The sequence below is a fragment of the Heptranchias perlo genome, chromosome 12 (assembly GCF_035084215.1).
Source record: "Heptranchias perlo isolate sHepPer1 chromosome 12, sHepPer1.hap1, whole genome shotgun sequence".
NCBI lineage: Eukaryota > Metazoa > Chordata > Chondrichthyes > Hexanchiformes > Hexanchidae > Heptranchias > Heptranchias perlo.
Window position 1 is genome coordinate 59,491,051 of NC_090336.1, and position 25,669 is coordinate 59,516,719.

The window sequence follows — 25,669 nt, forward strand, 5'->3', positions numbered from 1 at the left end:
TTAAAAAAGTAAATGAATATCCATTTAAAACGAGCATGGCCTGGCGAGAAAACCAACCATCTCAGTTTGTGATATATATTTATTTTGGATATTAATAGGCATTCGTAATTTAGACTGAAAAATTCCGCTTCGCCGAGAGGCATTAATAAGACATTTAACTTTTAAGAGCAGAAGTTTACAAATCGTTCTCTGTAAGATTTAAACTGCCTTAACTCCTTAATGTTATAATAAATTAATAAGCGCTCAGCCGAACTGTTCAGCACCTCACGTTATTATAAACAAGTCTTCTAATTTCTGGTCGTAAAAAAAACCTCCATATTATGGGTATAAGTGTTCCTATTACTGACTGCACGCATCTTAACAGTTTTGGGGAAATATCAGCACAGGTGGGAATAACGTATCATTTCTACATTTTAAAAAAATGCACAAAAAGTTTTTTGTAGAAATTCCGAATGTGGATTAAACTAAATATAAAGAGAGAGAAATGAAAGTCAGAAAAGGGAAATACGGAACGGCGGGTTTATTGTGTATTACGGATGTGCTTTTGATATATAATTCAATACTTCATAACACGTACCCTCGGTCAACGGTGAGCGAAGGTTCGAAATCGACAATAAGATAAAAAAAATTTAAAATCACAGTCGGTGTAGTTGGCGCTCGCGGTTACACTTACATCTTAATATATATACAAAAAGGGAGTTACAGACACGACTCTCAGACTGGGCCTTGGAGAAACAGCTGCTTATTCAGTACTTGGTTTCATCTCTGTGCCGAGCAGACAATAATGAACAGTGGGCTTAAAATACTAGCACTGAAATATGTCAGGAGGCTATCGGCTGCTGATTTCTTTTTTAAAAAAGGCATTTTGATAAAGCAGTGAAACGGCGTGTGAACTTTTCAGCAAGTGATAAATTGTTTTTTGCAATCCGAGCAATTAGGAAAGCATTTCCGAAGCCGCCGCGAAAAAAAAGATCAGTGAAAAGAAAGCTTCGTATATTTTTTTTAAATGTTGCAGATGTAACGGGCCTTTCTTAAAGTGAGAAAACACAAATTGTCTTTCTTGAAGTCTCATGAGCTGAGAGGGCTTCCGCTGGCTACAGTTAGAGAAGTTAAACGCCCGGGCATCTCCCACTCGCTTTGCACTGTGGATAATCAGGTAGCCAGCATTAGCTGTTGTAAATATTTACGCAGGGAAGTCTGCATGCTGGGAGAAAGTGTTTGTTTGAAGTTTATTTTTTTTTTGTGTGTAGGAATAGATAACAAAGCTAGTCTATAAATTATTTTCCGGTGGTGTGTAATGAATAGAAGAGGGGGGAGGAAAAGCGAGCGTCCTGGAATTTGGGATCAATTTAGGGAGGGGGGGGTCAATATGCGTTATACTTATGGTGGCATAAGGAAACAGAATAAAGTATTTCGAGAAAGGGGAAAAAATAAAATGAAAGCTGCGACCATTTCGTTATTGTACCCCTCTTTTACCAAACCCCTTGAATAGACCCTTTATTGTAATTGTCTCCTCGCAATTGAGCGCCCCACGGAGCTGTTGTGTCTTTTTACAACCCTTAACAACCCACACCAGCAACACAATTACCTCCAGATACTCATAACAGAAATTACTTGTTTTATTTCGGGAGGGGGGGGGGAGAGAGAGAAAAGCAAAACAAAACACACAAAAAAACAATTCTACACAGTCACTGTTCGATGTTGAAGAAAGTTTTTATTTCTCTCTTGAGTAAGTGTGAGTTGAAGAGTGCGCTACGTTTAGCTGGACGCTGTGTTGCTGGTCGGGGAGCCTAGGAGAGGGGGGGGGGGAATCTTGCTCTCTGGGTTTGGGCTGTAAGCAGAATAGAAAAGCATTGTTCACTTTCTGTAGTCTTTGTCGATCAGTTCTGACCCCCTCCCGTTACTACTTTTTAAGCACTGAGGCGAGGTAGACAGCGTGTGTCAGAATACCTAAGTATAAAAGAAGATCTAAAGACCAGGGAAGAAAGTTAATCAAGAGTAACTAAGTTCAAAAGTACATTATAGAGTATAGTACATTAAGAAGTTTTTTTTGATGGAAACCCTAGCCTGTCGATGAGCCCCAAAGAAAGCACGGGACTCCTGAGCTATCCAAAATAAATAGTGCAGAATAATATACAATACTTTCAACGGTGAAATACCATAGATATTTACAATAAGGCGCGAACCCCCAAACCTGACTCGAAATAACTGAGTTTAAATATATTTTCAAGGTATTAAAAATAAGACTACTTTCCACGCATACTCGTGCCATTATGAGATTGTATTATGCGATGGTCAGATTCACCAGTAAGAAAGTGAAGGAATCGTATCGGCGTACGATATAGCCACTTTAAAACAAGGAACAGTCCACCCGTGCGAGCAGGCAATGCACTTTCGGACGGGCATCTGTCGAAGTTCCTGAACAGCCAGTTGAATAAAATTAGTGTTTTCACTGTTGGCGATGTAAGATAGAATTCGAGCGGAAATTATTACCGCCACTTCAAAGTATTTGATAGGAAAAAAACTTTGCTCAAAAGGGTTAGAAGGACCGGTCCCCGTTGCAATGTTTGTGCAACCTTTACACGACCCGCAGCCAAGGCCAAATACCTTTTAAAAAAAGTCAAATTGTTACAGAGTGATCTGATGCACATTCTGTTCTAAATAGGGAAATTTAGGAAAATGCATCAATAATATTATTTTTCAAAAAAAAGCACCCACCAGGTTGCCTTCATAAACTTTTTGTTTTGCTTTATCCTTAGAGGGAAGACTTTAACTAGTGACAAGCAGATGTCTGTGGTCACAGACTGTCAACACAGGTTTCAGGCAAGTTTCAAATATTCTTGTTTCAAATTATTCGGGCAGCATTTAAATATTGAAAATTCCACACAGCGCCCATAATGCCAGAAAGCAATTGCTTTGTATTAAAGGTAGAGATAATTTGGCCGCTTGTGACTTCTGTGTAACATACATGTTTAGTTTTTATAAATTCTTTTAAAATTGTTCTCCATACAGAGCATTTTAGAGTAAGGTTTCTCAGCGACTGTACATATTTCCAAGCATTGTTGTCTGTGAATTTGCCCTGATTAACGCATTCTTTTATTACTATTAGAATACAATAAACAAGCCACGTGGGAGTCTGGTGTAACAATTCAACATGCAGAACAGTAAGTGACGCTTCGTGTACTTATATGAATCACGGAGAAATACCAAATATTAAGGTGCGTCAGGAGTTGGTCGCTCTCCCCGCACTTCAAGTGTTAGGGCCAAATATGCAGGTTCCATAATTAATAATAATTATAAAAGCACGTTTACTTTAGCTGCATTGGCTGGCAGTTTCCAGCTTCAGTGCCCAAGGTTAGCATTGCTAGGATGTAACCGCTGTGACTGCCAGATACGGACCGTGTAAGAAGGTTTACCAGCTATTTGTTGTCAATAAATTTAGTGCTAAACACCAACAAAAACGACCACCTGAATTTGCTATCCACTTGAATTGAAAAGAATATGTTATCACCTCAATTACCCATGGATCCCTATCTTATAAGAACTCTTGATTTTTGCACCTCGTATTTTCCCGAACTCCACTACAGAATTGAATCTAGTCCTTCACAAGCGCGTGAGTTCTTTGTTCATTTCTAATCACGGCTGCTTTCTATCCGGATATTTATAATATTTAATCGCAGGCATTTGCTCACAAATTTCACACCAAGAAAAATGTTATTAAATTTAGTCTTTGGAAAATATATTAGTTGCTAACGCAAATTAGAACCTCCCCAAAGTACCAACGGAATATCCGCCGAGAAAAGATGTAAATAAAAGTTCGGATACTTGTACTTAATCTTAATGGGATTAATTGAAATGGGATGTGTGTGTGTATGATCGAGTAAAGCTGTTGTGCGAATTGCTGAGGAGATATCATTCGGGTGAAGCCTTTAGTTTGTTTAAAGGTCGCGGCGGGCTCTTCAGGCTTTGTGCTAATAACTCCTGGGTGTATATGCTGCATAGCATCCAAATTGCCACCATATGTTTTCGTATTAGATGACTCGCAATAGAATACAGGGCGCATAATCATTGCCACTGGGCGATTCCACCACGCCTCAGCACAGAGACTAATACAGTGATTAAGATGTACTTTTTAAAAAAGTGCTGTTTGCACTGACGGTACAATCGTATATTTCCTTCTCTTATAAACTAAACCCGGAAACTTACAAGTGGAAGTGTGTTGGGGGGAGGGGGTGTTGGGGGGGTGGGGGTTTAGTAAGGGCCTTAGTATTTGTTAGTCAGTGTAAGGTATGCTACTTAATGTACACAGAGTCTTTTGATAGGGAACTCGATACTCCCACACGTAGCTGGGCGTCAGTATTCCAGGTAGCTGGGGCTCACGGTTTTGTTTAAAAGATTCACACCTATTGCTGTTCTTTGAGAATGCCAAGCTTGTTTCAGAGCTGATGTCCTGTTTGGTTGTGTGGTACGTGAAATTAATGTTTTTTTAAAAAAACGGTATCATAGTTACAACAGTCAAATTTCAAATTTATGTGAAAATGGTACTGAAAGATCCTTTTGACTTTAATAGATTATCCAAAAAAAAACCCTGCATTATTTCTAAAGTTTGTCATTAGTTTGATTTTTGTTAATGAATGCCCAGGTGTAAGAGCAGGATTAAAGGAGTTAAAGTGGAATTGTGTTCTCGTGGTTCTAATCAACAAAGACATTTTAACGGACACAAATGATAATAGGCTGTACATATGTACTGTGTGTGGTTTTTAAAATTTTAAATGGCCTCGCATTTGATCTTTTAAAAAAAATTTAAATGGCTGGCGTCTTTGCAGCTTTGAACAGTTTTGAATTAAGTAGGGCGCGCGTCCCCGGTGTCGTGACCGCGCCTAGCCCCCAGGCAACCTTAAAATGAAGCCTTCCTTTAAGGGTAATGAGTATAGTGCAAGACGCTATGAATGATATACAAATGCGGACAGAAAGGGACGTTTTATCATGCTACTATTTGTCGTGACGATGCGATTTTCAAAGTAGAACAGTGTCATAAAGTGACATGCCTGCCACAAGTGCTTCGAGCTGATCTTTTCAATTATCCTTCCGTGCACTATCCAGGGCGACTTCCGCTTATTTCTAGAAATTAAGCTCAAAGTTGACGTGCAGCTAGCTTGATTTTCGAGACAAATGTCAGCAAAGCTCATCATTTTCCCTCCTTCTATATTCGGAGCTTATTTATGGCTAAGTGGCTGGGCTTTTTGGAACCAATTTAGCAGGCGCTCCTAGGGAGAGGAGAACAGGTTCTCTATAAGCCGGGAGCTTCCTCCAGGGACACGGTTACCAGCCTGAGTCTCAGGTTCGGAGTCTCCATACGCTTACAAATACTGTCCCTTTTCTGCTTTTAATAAGCAAAAAGAATGGCTTGTTTTAGTGTATTGGACATCTGTTGTAATTCCGGGAAGATAACGTGTTATTTGTAATGTTGGATTCAGTTGAGTTTGCATTGTCAGTTTAAGAGAAATTGATAGTTGCATTGCTCGATTACGCGCTCTCTCGTTTTGTTTAGCGAAACGAAAATCTTGCTTTTTGGTGGCTTTCTTTAATTTAATGTAATGTCTAGGTCGCGTGGTCTATTGCATTTATTTCAGTTTTTCGATTTGATAGCACACTGGCTCTTTCGTTGCTCTTAAGGTATTCCGTTTTGATTGGCAGTTTTCGTGTTTAGAGCAAGAGAGTGCTGTTCATAGGTCAGTTTTTTTTTTGCAATTGGGATCTCCGGCGGGATTAACGACCGGCGCTGTGAGCAGCGCTCTTCGCTGAATGTAGCTCTTCGCTTCGGCCGTTGAATATGTTCGCTGTTGCTTTACCCACAGGTCACAGCGGAGTGAATCAGCTCGGCGGTGTGTTTGTTAATGGTCGACCATTGCCTGATTCGACCAGACAAAAAATAGTGGAACTTGCTCACAGTGGAGCTAGACCTTGCGATATTTCAAGGATCCTCCAGGTAACATTATAGCTGTGTGTCGTTAATAAGTATATATTTATATCATTGCAAATCGAGCTAAAACGCATGCAAGATATCACAGTGTTACTATTGCATATGCAATCAGCTTATTGAAACATTTTCTAGAAGGGGTTTTCTACAATCCAAAAATGCTTCCTAAAAATTGCATTCGTACCTTCAAAGTAATTTCTTTCAAAATTGGCAAAAAAAGCAAGAAATTATCTTGAAATGATTGAGAAATGGTAAGATTCCCCCTGCCATTTAAGGGTTTATTTTTGTATTGTAGACCCAATGTTGATGCAAAAAAATCTTAAGTTTGAAACTTTTTAAAAAAAATAACTTTGGCACGCGCCAGAAATTCTCTTGAAATCGATGCAATATTGGTACCTTTCCCATTGCCATTTAAGGTATATTTTTGTATTGTAGACCCATGCTGATGCAAAAGTCCAAGTAGTGGATAATCGAAAAGTAAGCTCAACATTGTTTAACTATATTTATATACCTATATAAATATATATTATCTAACAAAAGAGCCATTTTATTTGTAAAACGTTTTTTGATATATTTGCTGTCCGTTATTTTTATATATGTAGGTGTCCAACGGCTGTGTCAGTAAAATCCTGGGCAGGTATTATGAAACTGGATCCATCAGACCCAGGGCAATCGGAGGGAGTAAACCGAGGGTAGCAACTCCCGAAGTTGTGTCCAAGATCGCTCAGTATAAACGCGAGTGTCCGTCGATCTTTGCCTGGGAAATCCGAGACAGATTGCTCTCTGAGGGGGTCTGTACTAACGACAATATACCAAGTGTGAGTAAAACATTTAATTAACTTTTAACGGAGGGAAGGCTTTATTTATTGCCAATAACGACTGCACACATAAAGAACGCCTTATTTGCTCGTACATTTTTTTTACTATACGTGTGATTTCATTAACAAGAAGACGACAGTTATGGGGCAAAAATAGTGACTCACTCCCGCAGACGTCGATTTTTAAAATCAAATTAACGTTTATGGCGAATTTTAACTCATGGAATACGGCCATTTAAGGTGGAATTTAAATAAATATTTCCATCTTCTTCGATAGATAAAGATGCATGAAATGAAGTGAAATTGTTTAAATCCAGCGGAAATAGAATGATTTTGTACTCCTGATTGCAGTGATTATTTCAAAGATTATTTTTGAATGTGGTAGTGATTGATGAAGGTGTGTAAAAAGCTGATTGTTCACTATTTAACTTAGTGCAACGTTCGGAATCAATTGGTGCAGATCCAATCACATCTTTGTGTCAATTCATATGTATTAATTAAACCTGACGAATGACGATAGTGATTTATTTTATTTTGCGCTGTTTATTGATATAAATGCAGATGAACGCATATATTGTCAAACCTGTACGTATATGCTTCACTTAACAATATACAGTAGGGATTAAACTACCCTAGTGCCTCATATGAAATGCATTTCATAGATTAATTAGTATCGATCAGATAACCATAATTCCTGTATATTTAATTAGCTTTTATTTCAGTTAGACAACTGTATGGATTAATCACGCGCATTTGCGAATTTCGACATTCAAACTGTTCATTTTAAAAGCGGAAAGATATTTTAGAAGAGTGTCTGATTGGCTTTCAGGTGTCATCGATTAACCGAGTCCTTCGCAACCTGGCTAGCGAAAAGCAACAGATGGGAGCAGATGGGATGTATGATAAGCTGAGAATGTTGAACGGTCAGACAGGGGCATGGGGTACCCGACCAGGCTGGTATCCGGGCAGTTCGGTACCAGGACAGCCAAACCAAGGTAAGGGATACTGTTGGGCTACTCTAACAAGGGCCAGCCTTTAACTGGCTGGCGGATAACCCATTGTAAAGCGTTCCTGGATGTGTAGATAGATGGGCAGATAGTGATGCTCAGATATACAGCTATTCCGGGCAGGTGTTCGGTAAGTAGTCCGCACCTCGTTAAGGTGAACTTCTAAGTAAATGACACGATAAAGACCCAAACAAGCAGTTCAGGTACACTTTATCCAACCAGTTTTTATTGATAGATATTTTTCATCTTTGGTATTTGTTTGTCATCTGCTGCCCCTGCCTTGCTTCAGTGGAGTTCAGATTCCTCTGCTGCTACCATTGCCTCTGCTGTTCTTTTCTTTTCGTTCAAGAGGTCAATTTATTGCATTTGACAATTATGCTAAGATCCTGTTCAGACTAATGTCTATAAAAATAGCAGTAAAAATGCTGCAGACGATCATTGTAAGAGGAGAAAGTCAGGGCAAACAATCAAAACAGGTTAAATTGGAGGATGCATTTACCAATGGCGCTATGCACAGGTTCTCTTGAGGGAATGTTTTTGTCCATTTCAAAGTATAATTCGTGTCAGAACTATTTGATCATTGTAAACCATCCAACGCGCTTAGCGGGCAAATCGCGTAAGCACCAACGCGCCCGCTATAAGCGGCGGGACCGTGTCACTATAAAGAACAACAACTTGCATTTATATTGCGCTTTCAAATGAGAAAAACCACCCCAAGGTGCTTAGCAGATTAACAGTTTATTCTTTGCAGGTGAATTGCTCAAATCATCTCTCTCATGCCGTCCTGTCGCACCCCTCCCATCTCCAAGTTCATGCACGGGATTGTAACATTGCTCCGGAACTCCTCAGAGGGGATGTGGGGCCAGTGTTTGAATTGTCATGCTATACAGTTGGCCAAACCACTACTTCCACTGTCCAAATTTTTAAAATATGACTACATTACGCATTATACATACCTACAAATGTATAATTAAACTTAGTAATTGTGTTGAATGTTAATATGAAGGGTCTAGTTAATTACACCTTAAGTTTCATATTTTTATACTTCAATGGAAAAACATCACCTACAATTAACAGCAAGTTTAAACTGTGCGACTGCACTGATCGTAAGTCCCAAAAAAATCGCATGATTGTTGCATAAACAGTGCGGCCTTTATCTACCTATCGGTCGAATAGTGAATGTAAACGGGGCAATGAAACAGGCATTGCAAAGCTCCAGGGAGATATATAGCAAGTATTAATTCTTGAAAACTACATCCTGATAATTGGCAAATTGGGTTTTCCTTGAACACTTTGGCCGAGGGTTAGGGGAGGTCGAAAGCGTAGTTAGCAAGGGAAGAGAAAGGATGTCTAGTGCAGATTTATTTATATAAGTGACCATTCCTGTTAATGACACCGTCATTCTGTTGACAGAACGAGAACCATACAACTGAGAACATAAACAACTCCTATTCTGTCATTCTGGAAAATAAATCGTTATTCATATCTAGTTTTTTTAAAAACAACATTATTCCAATACCTGAGTAACCTTAGAAGTAAACAAGTGGAGAGACCTTATATATTATCTATAACCTCCGCTTGATGTCAACAGACTAGCTGACGTCGTTCATGTTTAAGGTTAGCCCATGTTTATTATCGCGATAGCAGCGAGATAATTTGCAGTGTAATTGGATGTGATGTTACTGGCTGGGGTGGGGGGAAGAGACCGACCAGTGAATCATTTTCTGTATCCTGTATGTCATTAGTGAGCCTGTGCGTGACAGTCATCAGCCTGGGGAGGAGGTGTCCCGTCCACAACCTGCTTTTTGTTCGCAGAATCAGCAACAGTGTGCGGAATATATTGTACAAAGGATGTTTCTGCCACACGCAAGAATTTGTTATGGGAACAATTCTGTCGCTATGTAATTGCTCATTAGAGAGCGTTTTGTTTCTCATTAAGCAACATGAATAAGCGTCTAGTTCTAGGAGACAGCTGTAGAAATGTTACACATGAGACCCCTGGACACCATATCGCACCACTTGCCAATTAGACATGTCAGCTTTCTGAGAAGCAAACAATATAAGAAGGGCACTAGAAAGATACACAGCAGCGCTTTGCTTTCTGTAAAATATCCCCAGCTTGTTATAGCACTCTTAATGAAGCCATCGACACAACTAACAACGAGTGTATTGCAACACAAGGGCGCTTTAAAAGTCCAGAGTCCAAACTTCTAAACAACTTTAACTCGCCACTCATCACAATAAGAGCACAAAACAATCATGGGAATGCAACAATTGCCGAGAAGCTAGGTAGCCGAGTGACTGAATGTAAAAGTACAGTCATTTATTTTTGGTGCCTTGAATAGATCTACATATTGGGGAGTTGGGGGGGGGGGGGGGGGGAGGGAGACACACACACTAATATTAACCAAATAATTGAAACTTGTATCCAATGCAGTTTTCTTTCAAAAGCTTGTGTTTTTTCTCTCTCTCGGTTGTATAGCACTTACTGTATAACCCGCTGTGAATTAAATGTGGGAATACAGAGGTCACTGGTCTGGTGTCATTTAAATATATTGTTGGATAAGGCGATTATAACAAATAAAAAATGTACTTTAAGTTACTACAATTGCTTAGTGCAGGAGACGAGCCAAATTTTATTTATTCTATAGTTCAAGAAATAAATAACGGACAAAATCATTTTAACGTAATTTCATTCCATGCCGTATTTCCAAACAGGGTTTGGGCCCGTTTTCTTGGGCTATAAGCCCAAAGTGACTGTTAAGGTTGTCTAGATATTTTAGGTGAATTGTGTTGATTGGAATCCCTAGGGATAGCAAGGGAAATCCAAACTTGTTTACTGCAATTACATGGTAATGATGTCGGTGGAGGTGGGATTTGCTTGACAGTTGCTTTGAGTGGTTAGTACCGTGCACGCCGCGGGCAGAATCATGTCGAGCTTTGACTGCTCTACATTCGGACCCTTGATCGTTGTTTAATAAATACACAGTCTCCGACAGACCTTAATGAGCGACAGCCAACTCTGGTCTTAAAAAAATACTGTATATTGCTTGTGAACAAAAAAAAACTCTTCAGAACAACAAATATTTACAGACACAGCATCATAGAATCATACAGCACAGAAGGAGGCCATTCAGCCCATCGTGCCTGAGTCTGTGAAAGAGCTATCCAATTAGTCCCACTCACCCACTCTTTCCCCATAGCCCTGCAAATGTTTCCTTTTCAATTGGGTTTCTTGCTAACTCTATTTTAAACAAAAGGATGCATGCAATGTTACATTACAATCAACATCACTAAAACAGATTGATCATTATCACATTGCTGTTTGTGGGAGCTTGCTGCGCGCAAGTTGGCTGCCCCTTGTCCTACATTACAACGATGACTGCACTTCGAAAAATACTTCATTGGCTGTAAAGCGCTTTGGGAGGTCCTGAGGTCGTGAAAGGCGCTATATAAATGCAAGTTCTTTCTTTTATTGGATTCAACGTACCTTCACCTGATCATGAAATGTATCCCATTACAAAGGGATTGTATTACCAGGGATAGTTGTGTTGTGTCTGAACTGTTTTTTTAAATCAGAAATGCCTTTACATTATCTGTTTTGAATTATTCTTTAAATCGAAACAATTTTTAATTTAGGCGGGATTATAGGAAAGCTAAAGTCATGCAATTTTTAAAACAATCTCAATCTTAATCTCATTACCAATTTCGACCATTCATTTTTCTTCTTCATAGACAGATTGTAACACCAATAGCAAACATTTGCTTCCAGCAGCAATTGCTTCTGATAAACAGTCAGAAAGATCACGAGGAAAGTTTGAATCTGGCCTCCGTCTAAAATGACACTGAAATAAACGAAATATACAAATAATTAAAAATTTTAGCTAATAAAAGATACGAAGTTATTTAGTTTCGTTTTATGTTTATCAAGTATTTTATACACTGCCCCTCTGGCAAGCTTACTTTGGCTGAATTTCGAAGTTATCTGAATTTGTATTACACTTGGGTGGAAATATAATTTGTTACGCCTGAATGTCAGACGCTTTGATAATGAGCAGTGTACGACACATTAAGAGCCAGACAGTAAAAATAAAACGTATTAAAATGATTTTCCGTCACAAGCTGCGGTAAATAAAACGGAAATAAACTTTTAAAAGAGCCCAAACTGATTTCAGGGGCTCTCTTTGCTAAAGTTTAATTTCAGTTAACTAAAAAAAACATATACACGATATAATCTATTTATTGGAGATAGGAGAACGTCTCATTTAATTCTATATCTCGTTTAAAACGCACGGAATAATATGAGGAGGCAATATTGTTTTAAAATTCAAGTTCCAACGAACTGCTCCTATCTATCTAACCGGGCGAGCCTTTGTTTCTTTGACCAATAAAGCGACATGGAACAGATGCCATCCCCCAAATAATAAGCGGGATTCCTTTTCAATATCAACACTGTTTCTTAATGCTCCCCCCCCCCCACCCCCCCCCCCCCCCCCCCGCCATGTCGTGATGTTTGAGCAGATTTTTAAAAGTCCATTACTCGAAGCACAAGTCAGGGTTAGGTCTCATAGGGGGAATATGGTTTCAAGCTGATTCATGTCAGCCAGCAGTGGAAAAAAATAATAGCAATATCAAGCCTGACAATAGTCGAAGAGAGAGACATCACTATCAGCCCTACCCCTCAATCTGGGGTGGGGGGAGGAGGGGGGGCATTCTCCAGCGAATTAGGGTTTTAAGGATCGCTGTGACAGTTTTTTTTCTTATATGGCTAAAGCCTTCTATAGGATTTAGACACTTTCCCTTTCACAAGGTTTATAGTGAAGGGCAGAGTGTTTCTGATCTGAGCTGGAGCGCTGAAAAGTGCCGCAATTCGTTTGCTATCTTCTTGCTTGTTTTCCGCGTGAATGATTAAGACACTAAGAAACTAAGGAATGATTTTATTTCCCAGCGCCTTATTGTAGAAAACAAATCCTAACCCCAGCGTCAGTTGGTCTGGCTGTGGGATAATAGGACACACATTTATCCTTCTTTTTACGGATTAGCTCGCAGGAGTAACAGCACCAGGGACCGAGGTATTCAACTGGGTCTTTAGGAGTTTTCAAACCGCCCTCCCCTAAAAGAGACATAAAAAGAAAGATAACTTAATTGTCTGTCGTTTGGTGTGTGTGTGTTTTTTAATTCCTGTACCCCCTTTATATCAAAGACAACCAGGAATAATAGGTTTATATCTGAACCAACTGACAACATTGTTAGGCCCCTAGTTCACCTGTATTCAAATATAGTATAAGGAAGTTGGACGTGGAATAGTTCAAAACAGAACTGTACATTTACTTAAAATGGTACATGTCTTCTTTGTGAAATATAGGCTTAAAACGCAAGATGGAAGATGCAATATTGTATACAATTTGGACCAAAGGTTGGAGGCCCTTTGTCTTTACGTTTTCGTTTGAAGTTTAACAGCAAGTTTTGACGATTATTCACCTTAATTCACGATTAGACATCGACAGTGTCCGTTTGTAGTAAATAGAACTGATAGTTTCCGTGTGCGGTTAGAAGTACGGCAGGAAAGAAGCGCTTGGAAATGTAGAGATGACACGGGTGAGAATGAATAAGGACAGCGAATACTCCCCCTAACGAGTTATAGGAAATTGGACATTTGGGGAAAGTGGTTAGAAATTCGTTGACGAACAGAATATTCTGTGTTCAACTTGTAGTCAGTTCAATAGAAAAGGAAAGAATAAAAATAACTCAAGATAATGTCGTTTAAATCGGGCCTTCGACGGTGTGCAGGAAAAAAACGCACAGGCTCCAAATTCGCCCACCGAAAATTGTACACTTTAAAGATGATAACAATTAATAGTGTAAACCTATCCAAAGCTGCTTCGACGCAAATATTAGTTTGCGACTTCAAAAGCTGCAACATGATATAGATTAGCTCTGGAGCAACATGCAATGGAATTTGTTATGTCCAGCGGAGCAGTTTGCAGTCTACAGAAAGTGATCATAACACATGGCAGAATTTTTTTTAAGGGAAATCAATGCAATACGAATATATGTGAAGATTTTATTTTCTAATCTTAGCTAAGTGAGATTTTCTTTTCCCGTTGAATAAACAGGTCAGTGCATAGAGCCCCATTCACACTGCTCCTTCAAATGCTTTGGCCCATTCTCCTCCTATAGAATATATAAGCCTAAATGGCGTTGAACAGTCCAACTCACAGGACAGTGATTAATGATAGCGTCGCACAAAGGTTAACATACTTCACTGAAAAGTCTGTTGACTGTGATCCTTGTGCGACAATGTGGAGCACTGCCCGCCTGAAGAGAATCCTTTTGTTGTCTTCCCGCGATCACCAGCGATTGTATTCTCAAAATTCTGCCCACGAAAATTTGCCAACCTTCTGGCCTGGGACTTTAATAGTTTCCGTCCTCTGCTGGCATTGTGTAACTGAAAGGCTATTCAAGTGTTGGCGGCCACTGCAATAGACATTAAAAAACGCCCATATGGTGGTTAGAAACATAGACAAAAATCTCTATTTTAAGGGAAATTCCTTAATCTTCAGAGTGTAGCTTTGCTGGTACAATACAGCCGACTAACAGGTTTCTATAAATTCCTAATCGGCTGCGTTTAAAATACACGTAGCACAGAACCAGATCATTTTATTAATTAGCAATTGTCTAGAAAAAGAAATCGGGGGAATATCGTAAACCATTGAGTTCGATGGACACATAATTCGCATTGGGTTTCAACCCGAATCGCGCTTTAAAAGGATTCGATCAACCATGAATCATATGAAAATTGTTATCTCATAAACCTTGTAAAAAATGTCACTGAACAGTAATATTGACAGATGTTTACAGGATTGTGTTTGCATTGTTGCAGGAGTTTAATAATATGGAGTATGTGCTGACAGTTACTCTTCTGCAGACTTGTTTAGCTGTTTATAGCCCTGCCCTATTAGAAGCAAATATGAATCTCGATAATCGGGTTTGCCTCAGTTCACCAAATTGTTAAGGCATTAGCTCTGGATTTATTACAGTACTCGTCACAAATTCTGTTCCTTTTTTAAAAAAAGTACTTATGTATCACAAGTAGTGAACAGTTCTAAATATAAGAAAATTATAGGCTGTTATTACTGATGATATAATTGCACCTATGCTCAGCAACTGGAGGCCAAGATTATGAGCTTTCATGAAACGTTCTGGTTAAATCAAACAACGGAGAAATTCCGGAGTTTGAACTTCTGGAATATACACTGTATAAAGTTAGTAAGTAACTTGGTAAGGAAGGATTTGATAAGAATAACTGCAATGGGAAATACAAACCAATTACTAGGAAATATTAGGTGTGAAGAGGAAATTCTAGGGTCACCCTTGCACGATAGATGCACGTTTCAAATCGTTGCCTGCACAGTACCTGAATAGCTGTAAACAATTTTACAACACCCAATTGTAAATTGTTTACAATTGTCAACCCCAGTCCATCACCGGCATCTCCACATCTGAATAGCGCAATGATTAGACCGGAGTTAGACTGGTGGTTGTCCCTCCCATTGACCTCAGCAACAAAGGACTTCTGCACTAACGTTTAATGCTATGCGGATTAGCTTTCTCCTAACACCGAAGAAAATTCTATGCTAGGTTTAGTAAGTCGTTAAAAGGTCCAAAATAACCTGAGTATTTTTAAAACGGGACTTTGCACTGGCTAGCGTTATACTACACCCGGTGCCAAGCAAGGTGGTGTGAGTCTATCTGCTGCAAGTGGTTTCACACCTGGTTCCCATAATCAGATGGCCTCTTGACCCACGAGAAAACTGCCAGCTCCCATCCAGGTCCACGCGCCGATACAACGATATTGGTGCACGAAGATGCTTTGCCCATTCCTTGTGAATGCTTGAAGCTTTAATTTTCCCTTTCTATCTTTCAATTTCAGATCACTTTCATAAAGGCAAATCCAATCAGCGATTTGTTTGTGGGTTAATTGAAAATGGCCGGTCTTTGGGGTGGGGTGAATATAATGAAGTACAATTAAACATAATAAAAGGAAAGAAATTAATGGGGTTGAATTATTTCAAGAAATTCAATCACTTTGATCTTTTAAACGTAGGTCAAAATAACCATAGGGAATTGGGTTGTATTATTAAACCACGGTTACATTTTGAACAGACTGCACAGTTATGGTTTGAGATGCAAATATCATTTGAGAAATGCTTTTATTCGGACACACTCATAAAGGATGCTGCTACTTGTGCTGTGGTCCGTTATTGACACAAATACTTCCATTGACTACACGCTATATCCTTATAGGAAACCGAGTGGCTTTAATTTATTGTTGTTTCCTTCGTTTTTGCTCCAGATGGCTGTCAGCAGCAGGAAGGAGGCGGCGAAAATACCAACTCCATCAACTCAAACAGCGACGATTCAGACGAGGCGCAGATGAGACTTCAACTGAAAAGGAAACTGCAGAGAAACCGAACATCTTTCACCCAGGAGCAGATCGAGGCCCTGGAGAAAGGTAACGATGGAGTGGGGGGGGGGGGGGGCGGGGGGGTGGAGTTACTGGGAATGAGAGACTGAGAGTGGGAGACTGAGAGTGAGTGAGAGTGTGAGACTGAGTGAGAGTGAGAGACTGAGAGTATGAGACTGAGTGAGAGTGAGATGAAAAGCACGTGGCCTTCTTTCACTTTCCCTTTTGCACGAGCTTTATTTTTCTTATTTTGTTAAGATGTGCTAACAAAACAAAATCTTCTTCCAGAATTCGAAAGAACTCATTATCCTGATGTGTTTGCCAGAGAACGATTAGCGGCCAAAATAGATCTACCTGAAGCTAGGATACAGGTAAACCAATGTCCTATTTCTGAATTTGACACAACTAGTTGATCTGACTGCATCGCAAAAAGTAATACACTTGGAGTTCTTTGGGATGTTTTTGAGACTTAATAAGGCGTTAGATAAATGCGAGTCTTTTGTTATCCTTCTGGCTAAGACTTCAGTAACTCTTGAATTGCCAAGTCAATTTCTATCGGCCCTTTGCACAAGAAAATGTATTTCTCTCTGGTTGAGTCAGAATGTAGGGTGGAGATTTCAATCCCATTCCGCCCAAGAGTGGAATATCTATTAAATATAATGCACAGGTAGAAATCCAACCACAAATATCTAAACAAAGAAGCATTCTGACGTTTTAGATTTTTAAAGCAATATGGTCTTTTTCCACAGATGTTTATATTTATATTATATTCTCTATGTTTTTTTTTTGTTGTACTTGAGTCAGCCATGGGTCAGTGGTAGCACTCTCATCTCTGAGTCAGAAGGTTGTGAGTTCAAGTCCCATTCCAGAGACTTGAGCACAAAAATCTAGGCTGGCACTCCAATGCAGTACAGAGGGAGAGCTGCACTGTCAGAAGTACCTTAAACCAAGGCCCCCGCTGTTCTCTCAGGTGGATGTAAAAGATCCCCTGGCATTATTTGGAAGAAGAGCAGGGGCGTTTTCCCTGGTGTCCTGGCAAATATTTATCCCTCAACCTACATCACTGAAATAGATTATTTGGTCATTATCACATTGCTGCTGGTGGGACCTTGCTGTGCGCAAATTGGCGTTTCCTACATTACAACAGTGACTGCATTTCAAAAGTACGTAATTGGCTGTAAAGCGCTTTGGGTCGTCCTGAGGTCGTGAAAAGCGCTAAATAAATGTAAGTTCTTTTCTTTCTTTGAGTTGACATTCATCTCTCTCTCTCTCTCCCATTTCACTTTTTGCAGGTTTGGTTCTCTAACAGACGAGCAAAGTGGAGGCGGGAGGAAAAGCTGAGGAATCAAAGACGACAAGCCAGCAACACCCCGAGCCACATCCCCATCAGCAGCAGCTTCAGCACCAGTGTTTATCAGCCCATCCCACAGCCCACGACTCCCGGTGAGGACAATGTGCCAAGTTAGATACGTGGGTTATTCCAGGCTACACAGCAGAAAGTCAAACCTTTCCCCGAGTGGCCTTTACTGAAACGAGCACATGATCAATCACCAACAAAACAAGAGGAAAGAATAGTGCAACGTCATTAAAGGAGGGAATGAGTTAAAAGAACCAGGAAGCTTAACATCGCCAGCATTTCCCCCCCCCGATATATTGTCCTATAAGGGAGCGCTAGTATTTTATTAATTGACAAATCAATGCACGTTTAATGTGAAGGTTCAACGCGTTCGCCGTGAACAGAACGATGCGCGCACATTTATAATAAATTGAGTATTCAGATTCGGTAATTATGATTTCCCGAGAACTGAAAAGTGCAGTGATTACAATAAGAGAACATGTTAAAATGTTATCTGCTTTTGCGGCCCATTTGTCCACAGACCCCCCGAGGGCATCGTAAGAAAAGAAATATGTTCTACATGGAATTGAAGCCTTAATTGGGTCAGGGCTAATAGGAGACATTCCTTTGCAGCTGGAATTTCCCCAGAATGTTTAAACAGCGACTGATGGCTTCTCCTTAATAGGGAGGCTATCTGATAAAAGAGACAATTTTATTTCTGTCAAGGCAATTGGCGTTAGTTGGGTCTGGATCACGATATGAACACACAATCATGTCATGTAACGTGAACAGGACGGAATATTAGTAAATGTGGAATAGTGTTAGCCCTCGAAATTCTATGCGATTAACTGCATGGTATAGGTGACACTTTCAACGCGCCAGAGAATCAGCCAACCTCTCCCTTTATGGTTCAATAGCTAAATCAGTTGGGTATTGTAGCACTGAATTCCACAGGTCAGAAAGGTGCCAAGTTGGATGACTGATCTATGTTGATTCCGGTGATCTCAAATTTGGTAGTGCAACAACATCCTTGGTCAAGAGAGGGGAAGAATCATCCAGGTTTCCTACACTCTCCCCACTGTCCAGCCGCTCCTGTTGGGAGCGTATTTGGATGGATGTCAGGTGAGATCAGGTTGACTAAGCTGTGAGAGCACAGCCCTAGCGGGCTGAAGGGTGGCAAGTTACTGGAGAAAGGGGGTGGAATTATGGACCCAAAATCCAACATGAAGATTATCAAATGAGTTGATAGGATAGGTAGAGAGAAACTATTGTCTCTGGTGGGGGGAGGGGGGCCCAGAACAAGGGGGCATAACCTTAAAATATGAGCCAGGCTGTTCAGGGGTGATGTCAGGAAGCACTTCTTCACACAAAGAGTAGTGGAAATCTGGAAAACTCTTCCTCCAAAAAGCTGTTGAGGCTGGGGGTCAATTGGAAATTTCAAAACTGAGGTTGATAGATTTTTGTTAGCCAAAGGCAATAAGGGTTGAGGAACCAAGGCAGGAATATGGAGTTAAGATACAGCCATGATCTAATTGAATAGCAGAACAGGCTCCATAGGCTGAATGGCCTACTCCTGTGCCTATGTTCCTATGAATGGCCAACTCCAGCAGGGGAGGTGTAGAGAGACTGTGTAACAGAGACAACTGGGGGGGGGGGGGGGAAGGAATGACCAAACGTACGAATCCCCTCTCTTTACAATAAAAATTGAATTCAACATGTTCAATAAATTTGAATTCATGCACTGGATTATCAGTGCTTAAATTAAAGGCATTATATGTCTCAAAATATAAATTGCTTCTAACATAGTTTCACTTCTTCCATTTCCAGTTTCCTCTTTTGCCACAGGTGCAATGCTGGGTCGGGCAGACACATCCCTTACAAACACTTACAGCGCGCTGCCACCGATGCCCAGTTTCAGCATGGCAAACAACCTGTCTATGCAAGTAAGTATGGAGCAGAACAAACAGAATCAACAGCCATTAAATGCTTTCTCTACGGCATGCACAAACGGATCTTGTGTTTTCCATTTGTTTTTCGAAAAGTCGCCTGTGTCCAGCCAAACGCCGTCCTACTCCTGTATGCTGCCCACCAGCCCGTCAGTCAATGGACGCAGTTATGACACGTACACGCCGCCTCACATGCAGTCACATATGAACCCCCAGTCCATGGGCACCTCGGGGGCCACATCCACAGGTAAGACTACAGAGGAGAGCCACCGGAAATTCTGCAGCGCCTCACAGCTCCGGCCCACTTATATTTGAGTGTATCACTTATGTGAACTGCTGTTTTTCTCACTCCGGTACTCAATTAACCAATCCCCGTATAAGATTGTTCTTATTAACCACTTGTCTCGACCCTTTATAAATCTCAATCTTTTCCCTTAATGAATATTTTTTGAAAGACACACATAAAAAACGTATCAATAATTAATTATCAACGGGTATGAGTAGATTTTGTGCTTGGCGTATTTATAAACGAATTAACCTGTTAGTTGAATTTGGAGATTGCAGAATAGTTCGTTTTGTGAACAAAAGGTGGTAATGGGATCATTAGTACTGAAAATGTACATCATAAGTATTTGAGGTTAAAGTGAGGGATCAGGAGGACTCCCAGGTTCCTGTATTCCTGGTGAAACAATAGGTCAAAATGAACTGCTTCAATAGCCCGAGTTAATTGTGAGTCTACTACTTAAAATAGCACCAGAATTCTAACACAAGTGTAGCAAACATTATTAAGGATCGCTAATCCTCTAAGGAGTGGAGCACTCAGTCATACAATAAACAAGTTATGTTTTTTTTGGAATTGCTTGGGGAATTACGACGCATCGGTAATAAATAAATACTTATGTTTTTCTTCTGATTTTGTTTTGTGGGATTTCAAATTATCCTGTTACACAACATAATTGTTATTGTTGTAAGATTATATTTTTTTTAAAAAGCAATCATCGCGTGCAAAATAAAAGCAGTAGGTTAAGACTGAGAGTTTTTTGTTTGGTTTTAATGATGGGTTTGATTTGATTTCCTAGGACTCATTTCCCCTGGAGTGTCTGTACCTGTTCAAGTGCCAGGAAGCGAACCGGACATGTCTCAGTACTGGCCCCGATTGCAGTAAAAAGGGGGAGTGGAAAGAGACTGTGGAGATGTTGGATGCCCAGCAGTATTTGTTTCTGAGAGGAGACTTCTGAAGGTATCTTTGTTCTGGGACTGCGCCCGTTACACTCACTTTGAGAAGACTCACGTGGACTTGTGTCGTGCCAGGCGTGTAAAGTCAACGGAACAAACGTTCTTATTCTTTTCCCCCCGTTCCGGTTTCGAAATTCTTCACTTGGTGTATTATTTGTAAATGGGCATTTCTGTATGTTTAAAACAAGAACAACTAGACTCGATGGATGTTTGGTACACGTTGGTCATGGAATGATTACAAGACGTCATGGTCAACATAGCGGCCACCAATTAGACCAATATCGAGTGCTTCTACCGCTACATTTCTAGATTTATGGACTTTGATGTTACCAACTCGTACCATTGCATTACACTAAATATTGGTCAATTCTTTTGGGGGTGGGGGTGGGGTGGGGGGAGGGGAGGGAAGCCAACTTAGTTGTGTATAAGCGAGCTGTATCTGTTTGGGTTCGCCCAAGGTCGTTGACAGATAAGTTTATGTGCAAAGGTAACAGAACTTCAAGGAAGTGGACAATTTGGTAGATAAAGGTAGATTGTGTCTTCGATATAATCCAATTTGTTATGTCGAAATGTAAGTATTTGTCTTCCCTAGAAATCTCCCAGAATGATTTCTATAATAAAGTTAATTTCATTTATATTCACCCGAATACGCTAGAGATGATTTATATCCACCCATGCATCATTATAGCCAACAACTTTCTATTTTTCTTCGTTAACTCCGTGCAAGCTAATTGTTCTGATATTTGTATATAGGTAGCTGTCACGTTCAAACTTTTTTTTCTCGTGCAAGTAAAAACGATGTTTCATACAAAATTAAACTGGTTATCAAGAGTTTTAAACATTAAGTGTTTCAGTTATGTTCGATTGCATATCAAAGCTTCAGTCAAGAATGATATCCAAGATATACCAAAGCATACTTTTCAGTTACTACCTGCCTCTTTTTAAACACAGTATTGTGTTTTTTTTTGTCAATAAATTCAGAGGGAGTTAATCTTTGGATTTATGGTGAACCAATCGCTTACTTTCGAAAAGCTACCTTTACTTGTTTAACCGACTTAATTTTTTTATGGAAAGTAAAATAAATGCTATGTTAATGGACTTATCATGGAATTCCTAAAAATGATCTTACATGTCAACATTAGACTTTTAATCATTCTTGGATGGGTGAGTTGATAAATGTAACTGGTGATATTCACGTTATAGATGCAGTAAGAATTTTTTTTAAGTTCTGGCTTAAACACTGTAATTTTTGTTGTTTATACAGAATACAGCTACTAGCAGAAACAAAAAAAACTTGTAAAAATGTACATATTTTGTACAAGTATTAAAATGTCGATTGAAGGGTGACACCCCTAAATTATCAATTATGAATAATGTCGTTCTTTATGCAGTAGCTGAAGTCATCCATTCCTATAGCATAAGGTCAAATCTCTTGTCGCTGCTGCAAGATCCCACATAACATTGGATAGAAACACAGTCAAGTTATTTAAATTAAGGAAAATAGGCGGAGCAAACAGAAAAGGTTCAGTTTTCCCCCTTGTAAGTTTGCATTTACCTGTACATAATCAACCACAACTCCAAAGGAGAAGGTGGGAAATTATGCATGCTCCGGCTTGCGACATTACAATAAAGTAAACCCAAATTATTATTTCCAAGGATGTAAAAAAAAGTAAAACCGAAATTAGTCAGGCGTAAATTTAGAATATTTATCAGGGTAAACTTCGCTCAGAAAAAGTGATAAATGGTTGAAATAATCTGCCCAGCGAAGTGAGAGAGGCAATATTATTGGGGTTATTGAAAGTTAAGGTACAATTCTACCGTCAATTTTTTGATGCATGCAAAGCAGTTTGGGGCTTGCATGGAAGTGTCAGTATAGCTCGGAAGTCTGGTGCTGACCTGATTCTCGAGTGCACTAAAGCCAAGTTGCGTGAAACCCCTTCCAAGAGAGCACCTCGCACCGGTGTGCGTTAGCTCCAGGTGCAGTATCATTCCAACCCAACACAAAGCCAGGTCCCAGAAGTGCTCAAGTTCGGACTTCCTGGGCACTTTGTAAACTTACTTTTCGCAGTATTTTTAATCTTAGGACAAATCGGATGTTCCTATCCGCACTCTAATACAATTAAAAAAACAGCCACCTGAAGAACTGATCTCTGCGCATGCCCCCAAGCATCCAATCACGGAGCTCCTTTTCCACGAATTGAGTGGAACGTGTAGTTGGCAGCGTCTCAGACCTGCGGACTGTGTTCGTCACAACTAACTGAGTGGGGCAGATACAGTATAACTGACGTCTTAATGACCAGAGGAATCTGCTTAGATCACATCCCTGACCTTTCTTATGTTCTAACAACTTCTTATTTATTTCTGCTGCCAGTTTAATTTAACAGACACTCAAGACTAAGAGATTGCAATAGGCTAACAGTTAATCTGACGCCTTTATAAAATAAATATCCAACTTTTAAAGCTTTGAGGGGACCATTTTTAAACATTTACATGACACTATTGATAACTGGTCTAACAATTTGGTTTAACTAAACTGTGAAAGTTTATGGGAAAATTAATTCAACGTTTTCATGAGTTAAAATCATGAGGATGTAAAGACTTAAATAAAATAGTTTCATTCGGACAAAGCTTGCTTCTCCAAGGACTCCAGCAACTTTTATGTACTTATGCTCCAAATAAGTACAGTTAAACAAAGGCACGTTCCAAGTGTTCTTTACCTGGTTCCCATTTTATCATGGAACTCTATTATTTTCAAACCACTCAGAAAAAAAAATCCCTAAATGTTTATAAGTCTAAAATTTCCTGTGTTACTGGAGGTGTTGGGTTTAACTTTAACTTAAAAAAAAGCAAAATACTGCGGATGCTAGAAATCTGAAATAAAAACTGCAAATACAGGAAGCACTCAGCAGGTCAGGCAGCATGTGTGGAGAGAGAAGCATAGTTAACGTTTCAGAAAGGTCATCGACCTGAAACGTTATCTCTGATTCTCTCTCCACACATGCTGCCTGACCTGCTGAGTGTTTCCAGCATTTTCTGTTTTTAATTCGCCCTTTAATAAGTCTGATTATTCTTTGCACAGGAAGCTCTCAGTGCTGAATGTCAACGAGAGCTTCCACCTTTCTATATAGCCCGCTTTCTGTCAGATTATATCTGCAGAAAATTAGCTTATGCAATATGGTGTGTTGGATATTACGAAGCAGACCATTTTTTAAATTCACTGTATCCCTTGAATACTAATAAAAACACAATCCTGCTAAACTGGGTCTTGCTGGAATTATCATTTTGCTTCCCATCTGAGAAGTTATTTCCTGTTATATTACCTTTAGTTATTGAATGATCCGGTTATTGTCCTGGTGACATGATTCTTTCTTAGAATGCATTTACATTATATCTGTAGTGGAGATGTGAAGCAGTTTAAAAATCAAGCCTAAATCCAGAGTCTGGCTTGATTGGGTCCAAGCGGAGTGAGATTCCTTAAAGGAAGGAGTCTCTGCTTGTCTGTCCAGTCAAGTTGGACCATGAATCTACACATCACACAATTGTGCACTCTTAGTCTTCAAATCCAGCCTGCTTTAAACTCTCACGAGCATGCTCTTCATTTATTGAGACCACGACCTATATTAAAAGCACAAATGGGGAAAGGCCAATTTTACTAAACTGAGAAGTGATTTAGCAGAAGTAAACTGGAAACAGCTACTTGAAGGTAAATCAGTGTCAGAGCAGTGGGAGACATTCAAAGGGGTGATTCAAGGGGTTCAGGGTAAACATGTTGCCAGAAAGAAAAAGGGAGGCGCTGCCAAATCTAGAGTCCCTGGATGTCAAGAAACATTCAGGGTAAGATAAGGCAGAAAAAGAAAGCATATGATAGTCATCGGAACTCAATACTACGGAAAGCTTAGAGGAGTATACAAAGTGCAAGGGTGAAGTTAGAAAGGAAATTAGGAAAGCAAAGAGAGGGCATGAAAAAATATTAGCAGGTAAAATCAAAGATGTTTTATAAATACATTAAGAGCAAGAGGATAACTAAGGAAAGAGTAGGGCCTATTACAGACCAAAAAGGTAAACTATGTGTGGAGGCGGAAGATGTGGGTGTGGTTCTTAATGAATACTTTGCATCTGCCTTCACAAAGAAAAGGGATGATTCAGAGATTGAAGTTAAGGAGGTGGAGTGTGAAATATTGGATGGGATAAACATAGTGAGAGAGGAAGTATTAAGGGGATTATAGCATCATTGAAAGTGGATAAATCACCAGGGCCAGATGAAATGTATCCCAGTCTGCTAAAAGCAGCAAGGGAGGAAATAGCAGAGGTTTTAACAATCATTTTCCAATCCTCCCTGGATACAGGCGTAGTGCCGGAGGATTGGAGGACTGCTAACGTTGAACCATTGTTTAAAAAGGGATCAAAGGATAGACCGACTAATTACAGGCCAGTTAGCCTAACCTCGGTGGTGGTCAAATTATTGGAATTAATTCTGAGGGACAGGGTAAACTATCACTTAGAAAGGCACGGACTAATCAAGGACAGTCAGCATGGATTTGTTAGGAGGAGGTCGTGTCTGACTAACTTGATTGAATTTTTCGAGGAGGTGACAAGGAGGATCGAAGAGGGTAGCACAATTGATGTAGTCTACATGGATTTTAGCAAGGCTTTTGACAAGGTCCCACATGGCAGATTGGTCAAAAGAGTAAAGGCCCATGGGATCCAAGGGAATGTGGCAAATTGGATCCAAGATTGGTTCAGTGGCAGGAAGCAAAGGGTAATGGTTGACGGGTGTTTTTGTAACTGGAAGGCTGTTTCCAGTGGGATGCCGCAGGGCTCAGTAGTCGGTCCTTTGCTTTTTGTGGTATACATTAACGATTTGGACTTAAAAGTAGGG

At 39.8% G+C, this 25,669-nt stretch overlaps 1 protein-coding gene across 6 annotated transcripts; it reads left to right on the plus strand.

Moving 5' to 3' along the window:
- Positions 1-3,154: 3,154 nt before the first annotated feature.
- On the plus strand, positions 3,155-20,719 carry LOC137327751 (paired box protein Pax-6). 6 transcript variants are annotated; one of them, XM_067993556.1, is made up of 11 exons: positions 3,155-3,164; positions 5,859-5,989; positions 6,416-6,457; positions 6,583-6,798; positions 7,628-7,793; positions 16,162-16,320; positions 16,561-16,643; positions 17,565-17,715; positions 19,436-19,551; positions 19,651-19,801; positions 20,634-20,719. In XM_067993556.1, exons 1-11 carry the CDS (start codon positions 3,155-3,157, stop codon positions 20,717-20,719), a joined length of 1,311 nt encoding a protein of 436 aa, XP_067849657.1. The 6 variants fall into 6 exon arrangements, with proteins under 6 accessions (XP_067849657.1, XP_067849659.1, XP_067849661.1 ...); XM_067993558.1 differs by having other exon boundaries at positions 6,583-6,690; XM_067993560.1 differs by having other exon boundaries at positions 6,583-6,597.
- The last annotated feature ends 4,950 nt before the right edge of the window (positions 20,720-25,669 follow it).